At 40.2% G+C, this 18,270-nt stretch overlaps 1 protein-coding gene across 3 annotated transcripts in view; it reads right to left on the bottom strand.

Moving 5' to 3' along the window:
• Nucleotides 1–698: 698 nt before the first annotated feature.
• Nucleotides 699–18,270, bottom strand: part of cntnap2a (contactin associated protein 2a) — a 316,253-nt gene continuing 298,681 nt past the window's right edge. For all 3 annotated transcript variants that reach the window (XM_044176652.1, XM_044176650.1, XM_044176651.1), the window contains 4 exons: nucleotides 15,929–16,022; nucleotides 5,074–5,358; nucleotides 3,383–3,454; nucleotides 699–3,219 (listed from right to left, as the gene is read on the bottom strand). In XM_044176652.1, coding sequence (XP_044032587.1) covers nucleotides 3,020–3,219; nucleotides 3,383–3,454; nucleotides 5,074–5,358; nucleotides 15,929–16,022 — 651 coding nt within the window. In that variant the 3' untranslated portion in view covers nucleotides 699–3,019. The remainder of the gene's footprint in view (nucleotides 3,220–3,382; nucleotides 3,455–5,073; nucleotides 5,359–15,928; nucleotides 16,023–18,270) is intronic.

Raw genomic sequence — 18,270 nt, 5'->3', positions numbered from 1 at the left:
AAGAGGGCAGCCTATGACTTGTCTCAGACAGACCTTCACATTATATTGGAAAGATCATCATAAGCCAATGACAATAGCATCATATGACAATAACAAACTAAAAGGTTATTATTTATATTTATATTTACATTACTTGTTTATATATATTATTTTTAGGGCAAGAGATAGATACATAGAATAACAGAAAACTATTCTATTTCTCTCAGCATGTGATAAATGGAGCAAGGGCTGACTTTAAATTCAGTCGGTTTAACTAAAATTGCTTTATAAAGTGACCTATTAGAGTATCTGTAGTTGATTCATTCCATCTGACTCAGTGCCCTCCTTCTCTCACTTCACCCTCTTTAAGTCTCTTCTTCTGGTTTCAGGCCTGCAAACTCGGATGAAAAGGGCGACAGTTCTGAGATTAGAGCCGAACTTCTGTCAGAACCATTTTTCGGATGGTCGAATAGTTTCGGAACCCCCCCACACACACACACCTTTCTGACGTCGGATTGGGGGGGGCTGTTAGGGTGAAAGACAGAGGAGTGGTGACTGTAGGTCATGAGTTAGATTCAAAGGTCTGATGTCATGATTATTACATGGTATAAGGCCCCAGATGTCCCATGAACATCCCTTGTGTGACATGTGCTTCATAATGCTGTGTCTGAAGATGTCCATATGTTAACATGAAAGTGATGCATAGAAAAAGACTGATATTAAAGATCAAACACTCTTTATTGAACTCAAGAGAACTGAAAGCAAAACACATGGGTTATGGTTTTGTCTATCATAGCTGATAATCCATTATTATCATCTGTATGATCAAACCACATATCAAGGGTGTGTGTGCGTGTTTATGTATAGTCTGAGTAATATAATTATTGAAAAAAGGAAAGTCACTGTTTGCCTTCATGGATGTGATGTGTGGACAGAGAAAGTCTTCTTTGAGGCTGCAGTAGAAGGCAGGCTGAGTTCACCAGCTGTCCTAATGTCTGTGATAAAGTGATCTACAGTTTGCACTGAACCATGAGGCGACGGTGATGTACAAAATCATTCATGTAATAGGGTGCCATGGCGGCAATTTGACCAAACAGACACACAAACAGCAAATTCACAACGAAATAAAGTTGGCAGCTGGTTTCAACTGTGACACATTGTTCTGTAAATGCTATGGTAAGGTAAACATAAAGCAACAATGACAGGAAAAACAACATGGTTAGAAAATATACAATGTACATCTTTTGAACGATGTTGGACAACAGTGGCACTGTTAAGCTCAATTATTGAAGCTCAATTCAACGTTGACAAAGCAGCAGCCTCCTCATTCTGAACACGTTGTTCTTATAATTGAATGAACAACCTTGAGTCATGCATGCAAACATGCATGTTTGCGTGTGTGTGCGTCACAGAGTGTAGATGTAAACCTCTTGTGTATTGTATAGCGTGCAGCTCTCCTATACATCAATGTAGCTGCTCTTGCTGCATAAGGACCTACACAGATGGGCTGGAAAAAGTCACACTTGTTTAAGATTTAAGAGAAATTTGCTGGATGTTTTCATTCTGAATTTAAAAATCAAACTTTGACTGAGATTCATTGGTAATTGAACACAGCACCACTCAAATCAGGAAACATAAAAACACCTGAAAACTCAGAATTCATGCAGCAGCAGTCAATTTTTTCTGAGTTTGTGTTAAGTAGTCCGGGGCAAGGCGACTTGGCTCAACACCTTGAAGGCACAACGGATTAGTAAGCCAATTATCATCTTAACCTCTCCCAGATCTTGAACAAATATTAGGTGTCAATGATTTTTTTTGTTGTTTTATGGTGCTTCGACCACTTAATGCATGAAGTTTAGTGCATCAACACAACTTGTTAAATGTCAGGCAAGTTGTTCCATCTGTCTTTTCTGGCACTCTTTTTGTCCAATATAACAAATCCCATTCATCTGACCTACACATAAACGCACAGATGCATGCACGCACTGTAAACCCACAGTCCAACGTCAGTCTAAAATGTAAAAATATTGAGAAAATTCCTTAAACTCAAAATCAAACATTTAATGCAAAAATTGGAGCCGGTCGGTAAATGACATAAGACTCAAGTGTTTGGCAAAGAAACAAACCGTCTGCTCAAATCTTGAATGAGTAAAGGCTCTCGATTTCACCTATTCCAAATGAAAAGAAAGCTGCCGTGCTGAGCTAAACCAACCATGGAGTGTCATGATTTCCCATCATGCTCTGAGAATCCCCTCTCTGCCCTTCCTCAGAAAGTCCCATACAATCGAATGTCATAAGATTTAAACATAAAACTATTTTTCATATATATATATAATGTAATGGACAGACGTATGATATTGTAATATAGATCTGAAATTTCTCATTAATGTTTATGTATTGGAATCTGAATAAATCGTTTGAGAAAAAGTAACGTAAATCATTGTATTTACAAAGTGACTTTTGGCATCCATATTCATCTCTATATTACCACAGTGTAGGTGGCATGTCAATTGACGGATATGAGTGTTGACAGACTGGTGCAACCACAGCCTGATAAATTAAAATTAAAGGGATTTGGCATGTTGATTTGATCATTTTTGATATAAGACTTTTGTTAAAAAATAAAATCAAAATGCAACAGAGACTGGCAATAAATCTGTGCTATCACACGACTCAGTAAATATAATTATTGGTCATATACAGTATTCAAAGGACTCCTGAAAACTCCCAAGCACGATACAAAGAAGGACAAGCCGGTTAGTATATACATGTACAGTCTCTTACAGCCGTGCTCCGCTGCATAACTGTCCCTTTTCTCTTTCTAATACTCTGGATATATAAAAAAACAAAACAAACAAACAAAAAATATTTCTGTACACGTCATTTCCAACATCACCACCCGCTCTGGGAGATTATTGTCCTACTGAACGGCCTTTCTTTCATCTCTCCTGTGATTGGTCATTGATTAAACCTCATCCGTCTCTGTGGCAACTGGTGGTCTGACAAATCACTTCCTCTCTCAAAGTCCCGTCATTGGCTATTAGATGAACCACTCCTTCTTTGATTCGTCGATGGTTTCAGGGTTGTCGGTGCCAATGATGGCCGTGTCCGCTAATTCTCCGGCGGACTCCCCGCTGCCCTTGGCCTCGTTGGTGTGGTAGGTGCCTTTGTGACGGAACATGTAGCGGATCAGGAACACCAGAGTACATAAGATGGTGAAGATCACCACCGCGATGATACCTGCAGAGCACACAGACATCATGTACACAGAAACAAGCGTTATTGTGTATTTTCAATCACTTCTGCTACTTCGACCAACTAACTTTGGAGCAAGGTTAAAGTGTAGAGCTAAAACAATTAGTCGATTAGACTGAAGACTGCTTTCACAAATGACATTTTTTACCTCCAATGATGGCTGAGTCTCTGTTGACTCCATCAGGAATCACTCTCTCCTCATTGAAGGGGAACTCTGCATCTGAGCACGGCAAGAAGAAAGAACAATTCCAACCACGCATAAATAGACAAAAATAATGTCTAAGATGTTTTATATTCATCCTAGTAATATAACTACCTTCAACAGCTACACTGGACCAATTTGGGCACATGAAAATACCAAACAGATGGACAAAGTGCATTTCAAGGTCAGAAAAATACCTACATGTCATAGTCACAGAAATAGAGCCCATGGTCTTTTTTCAGCAATAAAATGTCACAAGGAATAATTTCATGCATAACTTGCTGAATTATAACTACAAAGCTTTGCTTTACTGAAGCAAAAACAGAACGCACTGTAATGTACAATACTAATGGAGGAGGACAGACACAGTGCTTGGCCCAGCTTCACTGCATACATACATCAGACTGTCAACTGGATGGATACACCAGTACTAAGCATCCTTAGGGGATGACCAGTGGAGTTTATGTAATGTATTGCTGTATTGTTTCATGTATTTCATTACAGTTCCATGACAGCTTAAGAGGTTAATAACAGCTGCTCCTGCCTGTCCACTATAATTCTCTGTCAGCGGCAATCATCTAATTGCTTCGATTCTCCCTGAATGCATAGAAGTGCAAGGAAAACGAGTGGAGAGAGAGATGAGCGGAGGAGGCGGCGGGTGATAAAAGGAAGAAGTAAAAGAAAAATGAAGATGTTCTTGAGAGCTTCAATAACAGTTTTTTTTGTTTGTTTTTTATTTGTCCATTTTGTCTGTAATTCCTATTTAGGAACACACACAAACACACGTGTAAAAGCACGGATAGAACTGCAGACATGCATAATCAAACCTTACTGCACACAACAACCTGCATATAAGCGCACACTCCCAAAAACTGCTTTAACCTGGAATGAGCTGTCAGCTATTCCTGCTGCTGACTGCATAGTTCTCCAGGGATGGAAAGAGCATGAGTAAGAAGGAAACATGGAAAAATAGAAAGCTAGGAGGATGGGAACTGAAAAAAACTGTTAAAAAAAATCAGGGAGAAGACAGACAATGACCATCTTAAGTGAGAGACTGAGGGAGGGCTGGATGAATTATAGATTACATCTATCTATAGAAAATATAAAGCAGAATGAATATTAATCCTTCTTGGAATCCAGAATCACAGAATCCATTCTGTGGAAGTCTGGTGGAGAGCTGACTGTGAGTTTAGACCTGGAGTCCAGATCAATGGACTGAATCGATCTCAGATAGCTCAGCGTTCCCAAAGGCACAGTTGGCACCTAGCCAGAGGAAAACGGCTGCATCCACGCTAAAATAATACACACTGGTGTGGAATGCAACATTAGACAAAAGAGCACCGAGGTGTGTGTGTGTACATGGACATGTAAGTGTACATGTCTAAGATAGAGGTAGTCAGGTAGTAGTAGTAGAGGTAGGTGGAGTATGGAAGTATGGAAGGGGTCAATTACAGAGCTTGTATGAGCACATATGCATGATAATGTGCGTCCCTAAATGTGCCACCTTGAGTTCATTCGAAACAGAAACAGTAACACATTTCATTTGCAAATGCCAGGTGTGTGTTGTTACTGTAGGACGTTATTGATCTATCTTAAGTGAGTTCTCATGCCAACATCTTAAGGGTATTTGGAGTAACCTGTGTTGTCCAGATGCCAGGGATCTGTTGCGGCAGACATTGGTGGGATGGTGAGAGGTGACGCCCCACAGTTGGACTCCACCAGTTTGCCCTGGTAGGACACCGGCGAAGCGGCTGCAGGTTGTCTGTCTGGCTGACCGGCTGTCGGTGTGGCCTGGGCCTGTGCAGCGGTTCTCAGTGCAGACTTGAGGGGCGCGACTCCGTTGAACTGCACCCGCGACAGACACCCGACGAAGCCTGGGGTGTTGTAACGCTCGATGAGGACTGGGTCTATGTGTCCAGTTTCTGTACAGAGACACAGCATTGGAGAGAAACTGGGATCACTGGATTGCTTTAATGGACTCATCTTGTTATTGTTTATTGAAACAATCAAACCAGTCAAATGGGATGTTAACTGAAGTGGAACCATGCCCATACATTTAATCAATATCGAGAGAAGGTGGGGAGACAGAGAGAAAGCACAAATCTCAAGCACTGACCCCAGCAGTTTTTAAAGAGAAAGCAGCACTGATTATCCAAAAACACAAAAAAGATCAACACACATACAACACACTGTCTCAGAATGCTCAAAATCCTATGTGCACTCTTAATGAGCACACACTCACAAACTCAGCTTACACTCAAACTCTAGTAGGCACACATTTTGCTTATGCACAGACATAAACCAATACTCTGCAAGTGTAAAACCCCCAGTGAGAAAATGAATCTACACAAAAGAGAGACGAGGAGGAGGAGGCTGGAGAAAACAGAGGAGGAACATACACTGACACTGACCTCTGATGTCAAATTAGAAGATGAATAATGAATTAACAACCTTCTGCTCTCACAGTCTCTCTCTCTCTCAATTAATTTGCCTATTCACAGGATGCCTTAGTAGCACAGAATGTGGAATTTATATGTTTCTAAAGCAGAAAGCTGCAATGTGATTTTCAATCTCTATGGCAAACAGAGAGGAAAACCAGATATTTGTTTAATATTTGATATAATCAAAACATGTTGCTCATGCTACTCTTTCAAGCTGTGGTCATAACATTATGAAAAGTCTTTATCATGCTTTTTGTGTACACAAGGTTGACAAAAGTCCAAACAAGGTTTTATTTCATTCTCTACTTCTTGCTGGTAATGTTCACACCCCAGGCTGTCTTGGTCAAAACCAGACTGATGCTCCTATGATTTCAACAGATCTTACTCCTGGATGTAACCTATTTCTAATACCAATATGAAGTGATAGAAATAGAAAAAAGCTGTGTTAGTTATAATAACAAAAGTTGTTTAAAACACATTTTGGTTGTATATTTGCCGCCTGGGTTTGACCAAATTGAGGACTCTCCCTAAACATTTTATTTTTCAAAGAGAATTACTTCATCACACACACACAGGCTCATACACAGGCTCACACACAAAGCAACTCCTGAACTGCAGCTGCCCCACTGAGTTCAGTCCAGCCGGTGCTATTTCCCTGTTCAATCTGTGGATTATATAGGCTGTAGGTTACACACAGTATATTTTCCAGTGAAAAATATAGATTTTCAATGACAGATATTTGGAGCTGAAAAGTGTTGACTGGAGAGTTGCTTGTCTTCTAAGAGCTGATTTGGCCCAGGGGTATTCATTAAAGACAATCTAAAAGGTTTAAATCCACTCAGATCATTCAGTGTATTCAAACATTGTTTGTCTACTGAAGGCTCACATTAATGGTTACATCAGTCTTTGAAAAGCTGCTTGGTGCTTTTAATCATTAAAACGCTTTCTTACATCTTTGAATAAATACAGTCAAAAGATGATTCTCGTTGGCTGTTCACATACACACCACACAGATATAATTGCAGAGAACATAAGAGAGAAGAGAAACTGCAGGCGGAAAACAAAATTATAGAAAAAAAAAAATCCCTACAGCTCAGTAAATACATAAACGCTGCATAAAACAAACATCCTCAGACACGCTCCACTCCAGCACAAACCTGGACTGATTTCAAAACAGCCAAACTGTCTTCAACACTTTTGCAGAACTGCAAAATATCTTATTGCTTCACATGAACTCTGGCTGTGTCTGCAGACAGGGCTAGGCTTTCATTTTTACATGCATGGCTGTTCTGCTGCTACACGACTGCACCACACCCAGAGGGAGCTGCTGTTTGGACAATCATGCAGCAAAATATGAACAAGGGATGACTAACTCGAGTACTGCTCTGTCTCTCTGTGTGTGTGTGTGTGTTTATTTAATGAATCCTGTTATGTTAGACGATGGGGTTCTGAGTATCTGGACATGGCTTATAATGTAATTCTCTCTCTTTATTCCATTTTGATGGGTCCAGTACAAGTGTGTGTTTGTGTGTTTGTACACTATTGATTGTGCTGCCAGGAATAGAGCTCAGCGCTTTCTGAGTCTTCTACGTATTCATCATCTGACCAGACCTCCCTCAGACACACATTTTGTGTGTATATACTGTATACTGTATCCGACTGTGTGTGTTGGAAAAAATGTCATACAGGCTCTGCAGTTTAGTTTTCATACAGTACATTATTAGATTCAGGATGAGGTACTAATGCTGTTCGTATGTGTGTGAAAACTGAACTGTGGCTCAGCATCCCCTGTCTGATGAAGCACTGGTCGGCGCCTTTTTGCAGGAACAGAGACAATCTGCTATTAATCACTTCACACCTTGAAAACGGTGTGGATGGTATGTGTGTGTGTGTGTGTGTGTGAATTTGCATATGCGTGGGGGTGTGCAGAATAGGTGGAGACAGACACGCATGGACACAGCAAGGAAAGAAGTGCCTCACAGCATTACAGTAAGGACAGTAGGCAGAATACTGATAACAGTCTTATGAATACACAATATGAATATGAATACAAGTTCTCTCTCTTCTGTATGCCTGAACATGTGTTGATCACTGCAGAGGCCTGTATGTGAATACTAATAGGCTCTCTGTTGGGAGTAGAACTGGCTGCTTTGCATACAATGCTGGTGAGGAGTAAATAGCCAACAAGCTTCTGTTGTTTCTGATTCTTTGGGGCCAGTGATTTCACGAGGGATTCCTTAGAAAGCAGCATGTTTCCAGTTAATATAACACAATGTTACCGATAAAGAACACACATTTAATTTGAACCGAGGGCTGGGTTGTCACTGATAATAGGATTCAATGATTTTAATGGCATCATATCCACTCAGTACTAACGGAGGAGCAAGAGGCAGACAAAGAAAAGCTGCACTATCCAGTACTAATATATTAGCCCGTCAAAAATAAAGACTGTATTAGACAGGTGTAACGTGAATATCTTAGAATATAATGCAATCAAATATCACCAAAGCACAAACAGTGGCCTATAAAATGACCTATATAAACACTTCTCTAACACAGTCTCAATAACAAATATAACCATTATAAGCTTTCCACGGTAAGTTTTTGCTACCAGAGCTATACTATATTTTACACATTTTAAGAATATTTTGTCCCTCCCCAGTACTTAACACCATAGTACCAAGTAATACATGAACATTAACAAGTAATATCAGCTTGTCAGAGCCAGTCACCGCACACTGATCTTAAGGCTTGTAATCCCGTACTTTGCTTCCCCTGGTGGCTTCTAAAGGGGCTTTTCAGACTAATCAATAAAACATTTGCAAATACACACTCCAACAGCCCTCCACTCACTAAACATGATTAGAAAACAAACAGAGGCTGATCTATTTGCCTTGAGATGGCAATAAAGAAATGTACCATCACACATTATCACTTGGTGGCTTACAATTGTGTTGCACCACACACCATATGTGACCCCTCACACATCCAAATCTACAAAACACACACACTGTCAGAACAGCGACAAGGTCAGCATGTTGATCAGAGGATTGCACCTTCTGATGGTGTGTCACCAGGGTGGCCAGTGACATCACATGAATTCAAAAGGTGAGGCAGCACCTAAAGCTGTGAGGAGAGGGCTGGAGTGAGGAGAATGGGTTGGGGGTGTGTTTTTTGGGTGGGGGAGGGGGAATTGTATGAAGTGGAGAAAAAAAAGAAGTTGGACGAAAAAAGGAGGGAGGATGGAGAGAACTGCAAAACTTGCAGAGAGAGAGAGGGTGTGGCTGCCTCTCCAGAAAGGGCTGGTGGTGAGGGGAAAGGTGAGAGACATGAGGAGGAGGAGGAGGAGTAAGAGGAGGAGAAAAGACAGGGAAGGGTGTTTCTGGTGTGCGTGTGTGCCTGGGTGAAAAGAGTGGGAAAGAAATGGGGTGACAAGAACGGTGCTCAAATGGAGGGGCAGGGTAGAGGAGATCAAACACAGTTGCCATGGCAACAAATGGAAGCTGATGCAGGGGTGAGAGCAAGAAAGGGGGTAATGAAAGTATGATGCATTTGAGACACATGAAAAGAATATTAATGTTAATCCACACACCACACCCTTCATAATACAAAAACAAATATGTATCATGTAGTAACGCACACATGAACACAGCTGCTGAGAGAGAGAGAGAGAGAGGCAGATAAAAATAGAAAATTCTGTAGAAAGCTGTAGAAATGAATTGATACAAGAGATAAATACACACACATAACACACATAAAAATAAAAAAATAATGAAGAGAAATTTTGTGAGAAATAGTGACCTACAGATAAAAAAAAGACATTCTCCATGCTCTTTTGTTCTCTTCAAAATTATTTGGGTATTTTGCATATTTATTGTTAAAAGAATGACATCCTTTTAACAATTTCTTCTTGGATATTGATATTTACGTTTTTCTTGGTGTACATATCTTCAATGTTTACATCTAATGCAAAGTTTGACCACAACTTTTGTTCTTTTTTGAATTTTGGAGCTTGTGCACTTCAGTATTTGGCTGTAAGTGCGGTGATCTTCTCTAAACTGGTGTGAATGTCAGAAAAACAATATGGAGGTGCACCAAACTGATATGAACTGCAGCGAATAGAGACGTGTTAAGAGAGGAGGTGTGGGGTGTGGAGCATGGTGAATTAAGAAAAGAGTGAGGGAGGTGGAGAGAAAAGACAGAGAAACGGATGAACGAGAAGGGAGATAAGAGCTGAAGTAGATGTATGACTGTTAGTTCTAGACATGGAAAACACACTTGTGGTTGCAACACCCTCCCATACTGAACACACACACACACACACAGGTGTATTCATCTATGCCACCTCTAGCATCCCCCTCAACCAGGATGTCAGGTTGTACAGACTCCAAACCAAGAAACACAGACATAACAGAAGCAGTAACAAACAGACCAGTAAAACAATTAATATCACACTCTCTGTGACGGCTCATTTCCCCTTCTGACTCAGACACACACCAGGGTTCTGTGTAATTTGCCTGCAATCTGATTAATTCAGGGGGTGGATTGCCTTTAAAATTCAAAAGCATCACACATTTGGCTTCATTTAAGTCTATGAGGAAATCATGAAAAAGAAAAAGGTTATATTTCTCATGTTTAGCAGCAAATTTAATTTACATTTAGAATAGCAGACACTGACAATGAATTACTCAGACCTTAGCACACTCATGGATATTCACGGACACACACAAATGAAGACACACAGGTATATACACACACACACACATGCATACAACTGTAGTTACCTATGTGGAGTTTGCGTCAGTGTCTGTGTACAGTTTGTGAGACAAACCAGCTTGCTCTCCTCTTCTTTCACTCGTTCTTCCTCTCTGCTATGTGGATCTCTTAACACGGTACCACACTGGCAAGCACCTCTCTCTCTCTCTTTCTGTCTCTACCTCTCTCTCCCTCTCTCGCTGCAGTGCAGTCCCACCCCCACTCCGACACAGCAGCTGGAGAAAACCTGGATCACGGACCCACATTGCCATGGATCAGGACTCACCAGTATAAAGTCCAACTAGTAGTGATAGCCAGGGAGGATGGCATGATGTCATCCTTACACACACGGACACAAACACACACACACACACACACACACACACACACACACACACACACACACACACACACACACACACACACACACACACACATAAAGCAAGTAGTCCATCTCGATTTAAAGGCACACTGAGATTATAGAGATTATAGAATTAGCATACAGATTTACAAAGCCGGGAGATAGATAGAGTGAAAACTACTTCGTGTTTTCAGCCTCATCTAACATCAGGGTTCATCGGTGCATTAATCAGAGTCAGCACGTCTGCCCAAAGGTCACAACACAAAAGACAGGCATCGAACCAGTGGCTGCCTGGAAGGGAAGAAATTAATTGAACTTCATCATGGCATGCTTTGGAAAACGGTCAGGAGTAATTTAAAAGACATGTGTACTTAATTAGTTATAAAGAATCAACGGACTCAGCTCTACTATGTATACAGTAGCTGAGTTCTGAATCCTCAAAAACAGAAACCCCCAAAACATCATGAGCAGGACAGCAGCGCAATGAAATTATTTATTAATGCAGTGATGTTTCAAGCAAACAAGCGTGCAAAGTAGCATCTGATGTCAGTTAATGAAGAAGGTGAAATGTCCGTGAATTAATAAGCTGTTTAATTGGAGTGCTGTCCTGCTGCTCATTTTTTAATGAATTAGTTAAAATAGGCATAAATTGCAGGCGTGGTCCTTTGACCAACTATATGTTGACCATCCACACTATATACTGTATTTCAAACCTGCTCATGGTCAGTTCAAAAGGTCTCTGTATGCAGATATGCTCTTAAAGTTATTTAAAAATGTTTATTAAAAGGTCTTATATTGTACAAATTAAACAACATACATATACAGCCAAATGTTCTTGTTTGAGGGATTAGAGGGAATTTTTAACTTTTGTAATGTCTTTTTTTTACCCATGAAGTCTTTTACCCATGAAAACAACCTTGAGCTCCATCAGTATATACACAAAACTCCTATTTGGTTTTCAAATAATGTCATATAGCTATATAAAAACACAGTCTGCTTACTTCTGCACCCAAATTAAATATACCAATGTTTAAATAATAAAAAGCTGTATATGAAATATATATATATGAACAGATTTACATTGAGCCTGATTTTTCATGTCACAACGTTGACGTTATCTTGATCTGCAAGGTGGCAGAATGACAGACGGCTTAGCAGAGAGGAATAAATTCAGTGGACAGATCTAGATATGATGATATGACAGTGATGATATTCATTGCTTGCAAGACTTCACTTGCACAGGCAGATGGTTGAGCGTTATGGTTGTTAAAAAGGGGTAAAAATATTGTGTGTGTTTTTGTGTATGCCCATATGAATGTGTATGTACTTGCAGTTTTGACATTAATACTAATTCTACTAATAAAGTTCTTAAAGTTTACAAAACACTCTACGAAAAAGGCAGTTGGGTCCTTTTATGTCCTGCTGAAAATGGCTCAATGATACATCTTGAGGGTCAATGTGTGGAAAGGAATTCAAAGACCTCAGAATGCAAATAACAGCCAGTATGCTTCTTAGAATAAAGCCATTACACCTTGAAATGGCAGCATGACTTAAAGCCTGTGTAAAATAATTTGTAGCACCCACAGGGAGCAATGGGTTAAATGTGTGTGGATAGAGTTAACAGAACAAGAGAGGCTAGGGGAATAAAAAAAATGAGAGGAATCAGAATTTCAGTGTGGTACTGATGTACATGTCCTTTACAAGTACCCTCAGGGCTACAATCATCTGCCTCTAATAGCACTTTCACAGTGTCACTATTTCTCTCGCTCTCTCTCTCTGCCTTTGGCTCTTAATCTATTCCCTTAGAAAGACACACTCACATACAGTCCACACACACACAGACAGATTTGTGGCACTGAGGACTGGGTTGGGAGTGTGCCTGCTGCTCTGGCTAATGTATGACTCATCTCGCCCATTTATTCCACCGGGAGGACAGACCCATACGCAATACATCAAACCAACACACACACACACACACACACACGGATGCATGATGGAAGGAAAGACATGCACACTTACATCCTAACCCTACAAGCATAAATATGCTGTTGTTAAGCACTGATGTAAGCATACAGTTACCTTCACACACTGCATGCTGTTACATTAAGCATCGGGCTACAGAAGTTTCAGTAGCATTTGTGTAGCATGTGCTGAATCCTCCCTGTGTTTCATGATCAATACCACTTCAGCACATTTGCCCTTGGCAGCAAACACAGCAGATCTCATGACGCTGAACCTGCGATGTCCACACCGACAGCTACAACAAACAGGCTGAATTTATTAACTTTATACAAACACAATTAGGTAGACATCGGTTTAGTTTTCAAAAACCAGAGTGATGTTGTGCTGACCACAGAATCGTAGCACTGCAAGTTCAAGCAGCGTGGCAGTACTTCACCTGAGTCTGCATTAGAAGGCAGGGCAGGTATATTAGCCAGGGCTGCAACTAACAATTATATAAAAAGAAGATAAAAGAAGAGTGCACCAAGGCTTGTATATGTTCCCATTTATCATCAGTAAATTCTCTTCACGCATCTTCTTGACATGTGTTAGAGGGCTCGGGTCAACTGAGTTAAAGGTGTCATATATGATGGAATGATACGTCTTTGCTGTGGATCAAGCTCAAGGAGATTGTCTAAAGGAGACTCAGAAGGACGAATGGGGGAATAAGGGAACTGCTTCTGAACACAGTGTCTAATGTGGAAGAAACAAAGTAAGTGTGAGCTAGGTAGGCCAAATTAGTTGCAAATAATAAAAACATTCCATTACTGTGGAAGTTGTTTATGGTATTTACTCCCTTTGCGTCCCACAGGCAAAGGCAGGATCGGTTAATGATAGGATGAATAAATAGTTATTGGATATTGGGGCCCTAATCGATAGAACTCCTAGAAGTCTTAGAAGTCTTTACCTTGTGAGCAGATGTAGATAGACAAGTATCGTGTATAGAGTTGTTATTTATGGAATTAGTTCATAGAAGAACCCCCACATCTTTCTGTATATTAATGATGATTATAGAAAAAGTGTTTGGTTATCTGTCTTTCTGTGTGTCTCTTTATTCTTTAATGTCTACCTAGCTTTATTTCTACCATCTTTATTCTAGCCAATTTATCCCACAATCAGCAGACTGCGAGGGGACGGAGGAGACATCACTGTGATCAGTGTGTGCTGTACCAAACACAGAGTCTCTGTCTTCCAGAAATAGATAATCTGATATCTTAGCTGTCTGACAGCCTCTCTTGTCTCTGTAGTCCCAACACAGAAGTGGAACAGATCTGATGAGAGTTCAAAATAAAAGGCCTGCTCTTGTTCCTTTTCCTTCTTTTTTCCTTGCTCTGTCTATATGTATTATTCTGTTAAGATGTTTTCTACAATCTTATAGACTTATAGTAACATTCCACTATGAGTCTATTGATGTGTAAGGCTGCATATGAGGAGCTGGCTGTTTTGGCATGTGAGTTGACTTTGTCCTTAAAGCATCTGTGCTGTGTTAGTTGGGTAAAGATGGATGGCTGTGTTTTGTGTGTGGATGTGCTGGGCCACGGGTTTGTGCGTGTGCACAGTGTTGTATTCCCTGGGGTTTTGGTGGTGTGCGAAAAAAGTCGATAGTTCTGGCTGGTAAGTGAAGTCAGCCATTACTTCAACCTCACTGACTTTCTCTGCACTTGAGGTAGAGGACAAAAGAGATGAGGGGAAAGGAAGGGAAGAGAGAAGAAGAGCAGGATATAATAACATAGCAGAGCAAGCTGCAGCACCGTGCAAATAATGAGATACAATCTTCCATCAGAGGTAAATTATGAGTAATTAAAGAAGTGAATAAAATCGAGCCATAAACCATAGCTACTACTTAGGAGTACTTAAATAGGTTAAAGTAATTCGCTGTTGATAATTAGGGGTAATTAGTGTAATCAAAGTGTAAGGTGTTTGGGCAGATGATATAGGACTTTGTTAAGACCTATGGTCTTAGTAAATCCAGTGGGAAAAAATAAACTGATGCAAAATATCATGAATCACATTTTAATCAGCTTCAGCACTGCAGTGCCAGTGTTTCCTACAAGCAAAGTGTCAAAATAGCCATGGCTGACTAACCTAAATGGCTATATCAAAGGGAAAATCCACCTTAAGTAAAGGTTCAGGATTCTTTTGGACAGTTATCTAAGCTGGTCAAGCACTGAAGAAATCCTGGACATTCCAATGGTAGGCAACGAAATATCAAGGTCATTTTAATGAGAAAGTTTCCATCCTAACATCGTATTTGCCAGATTTCATAACCATATTAGCCACAAATGTGGTGCACACCCATATGGGCAGAGGTGGCTGCAGATAGGATCATTTGTTGCACCAATCTCTCTCTCTCTCTCTCTCTCTCTCTCTCTCTCTCTCTTTCTCTCTCCTCTGGCGTCCTCTAGTGGACATAATGAGTAATTACAGCTTATTTTGTATTGCGATCCAGACAGAGTAGAGCATGGAGAGATTCTGTTTGTGTGTATTTGTATTTTTATTCATTTATCTTCTAGTCTTGAAATGCCTTAATTGTTTATTCATTTTAATTTATGTATATATTTGTGTTTTAAGGATCCATTTGTAAATGAGATGGTTTATCTAAAGGGTTTGAAATTACAGAAATAGAATAGAATGGAATAGAGTATAACTGTTAGATATACAGCATAAATAGATCAAAATTTACATTGAGAACCTAAATATGACAACAACTGAAAAAACAACAACACTGTGTTCACATTTCGTGTGCCTCTAAGTTCAGGACAGGAGCGATGTCAACTGACTGTTTGCTGAGTTGATTTAGAAAAGAACATAGGTGACAGAAAAGAAATATGATCTTAATAAGTGTGGTAAAAGTTTGTACAGTGTGAAAATAAAAAAAATGCTAATTGTGATTAGTTGTGAGCAGAAAAGGTCTACACGAGCTGACATACTCACCAAAGACTTTGCCCAAGAACAGCGTCTTGACCAGGTTGAACTGTGTGTCTGAGGCATCTGGGAGGGTGTAGCTGACTGGAGGGTAATGATCCAACTGAAACAGTGGGAGAGAGACGGAGCGGGAGGTAATATATTAGTATCTGCATTTTAAAGAGGTCCTGTCTAAAACTACTTACCTCAGCCTTTTAAAAAGACCCATCCTAAGACCTGCATCAGCACATTAAACAGAGTATGCAAGATGATGAAGAGGCAATGATAATTCATTGTTGTCAGGCACCATAAAGCTACAGCACAGCACAATCAAAAGCTCAATGGCTCCCTCTTGTGGTTTTAAAATGTGAGGGAAGCTCCAAATTGTTTAGTACAGAGGAAACCACTCAGTTAATAAACTTTCATATTATTCCCATGAATAATGATCAACGATGGTTCAATAAATAACACAACATATCTGTATCAAATCCAGCCATTAGACAATCAGGACTCAACAGGACCACCAGAGACTGGGACTGAAACATGTTTGTTATCAAATTTGAACCCAAGTCTGTGGCTGCGTTTCATTAGTCGTTCAACATGCCCTTGTTGACGTCCCCTCGGCACTTTCCCTCAGGGGAATCCCTGCTGCCATCATAAGTGTCGTTCCATTTGTATGAAAAGCTGAAGTGAACTTGGTGAGATCGACCCTCGGAGGGCTGAGGGAGCAAGTCAACAACATGTTCACTCAGAGGTGCATATCACCCACAATGCATTGCAGTTATGCAATTGGTGCAAAAAAAATAGGTGGTGGCAGTAATGTGGGGCCTATATAAAACTCCTGTTGCTGAGTTAGTTTCTTAAGGAAATCTCATTGATAGCTTGATATTTTACTGAAAAATGTCTTATAACCAATCGCAGTTAATATTTACTTGGCTTGTTGTTCAGCTTGTCTGATTCCCAACATTATCTGTAAACGCATGGAAAATGTGCTGTTTTGCAAGATAATATAAAACTGTAGCAATAATAGTTATGATACATGATACAGATCACAAACAGAAAATTTCTAAATCAGAAACTGATGCAGCTAATTACAAAGTGCCTACATATTGCAATTACACGCAGAAGATGCCTTCACCTCATTGAAATGAGTCTGCAGATATTTCTGATGATTTGTAAAAAGCAGCATAGCGCTGAGCCAACAACTGGCGGTCAATCCATAATAGTTTGGTCTGAAAGTGTACAAGGGCAGGTGCGCTCCATTTAAATCCCCCCCTCCTCCCGCGCCCGCTCTCCCTCTGCTCTCCAAGTGGCCTCCGTGCGACGCATGCTGTTACGTAATACCAAGGGCTGAGGGGAAGTGAAACTACTAATGAAACGCAGCCTGTTTCTTTCTTCCTTTACTTGAAGGCTTATGGCATATGGCATAGTCACTCCGTGTCTTAACCAAGCATGCCATATATTGTTATTTTCAAAACAAGTCATGCTGCTCTTGGCTACTTTTTCAGCTTGACACAATTTGCATCCAGATATTTGAAGTGGCATAAAAAAGATTTGAGTTCCAGGTTCAATTTGAGAACCAGAAAATGTATCATTATCCTCAAAAAATCCATCTTCCTGTGATTATTCTCTATAAACCAGGAGAAAAATGCATGAAAACCCTCATATCGAGTGATGTTGAAAATACCAATGCGGACACATCTTACTATGTACTTCATACTGTCATGGTTGCAGACCAAATGATTAAAGAAAACCTCTAATTTGGTAAGCTGTAAATTTAGTTTTTCCTTTTTGTTTAGTCGAGCTAGTCATGGCTGAACGCAAATTGAAAAGTGATCTTCCAAAATGACCCTGCAAACAAAAAGCTCTTCACCAGGACTAGTGATAAATGATCACACATTACTTAACAATATGCAATCTCTAAAGTCTGCGGTGGGTTCAAAGCCTTTACCAAGAACTTAAAACAGAGAGAGAACAGGCAGCATGTTTACAAAGACGAGCGTCGGTGGAGAGGGTGATGGAGGGAGGGAATACACGACTTAATATCCCTGCAACATAATTAACTTGTTATTGCTGTTTCACTGAAGTTTCTAATTAGCTTGAAGGCTGCAGCCGGTGCTATTGACGAGAAGCATTTCAACCCCACAAATTGGTTTCTGTGTGTTCCAGAAATAAAAGATCTTCCTTCCTCTCTTCTCTGTGCTCACAGCAGAACTGTATCTCAGCATACACCAGTCTGCAGAATGCATACCAATGGCCCAAGCCAGGAGAGGGGAGGTTGATTGAAACCAATGACTTTTGTTTTTACTGGAAATTTGTTCCATTGATGTGCTGAATAGCTGTCATAGCCTGTTAGCTGGGAGCGGAGCTGG

This window comes from Siniperca chuatsi, linkage group LG19 (genome assembly GCF_020085105.1).
Source record: "Siniperca chuatsi isolate FFG_IHB_CAS linkage group LG19, ASM2008510v1, whole genome shotgun sequence".
NCBI lineage: Eukaryota > Metazoa > Chordata > Actinopteri > Centrarchiformes > Sinipercidae > Siniperca > Siniperca chuatsi.
This window is presented reverse-complemented; position numbering and strand designations above follow the sequence as displayed.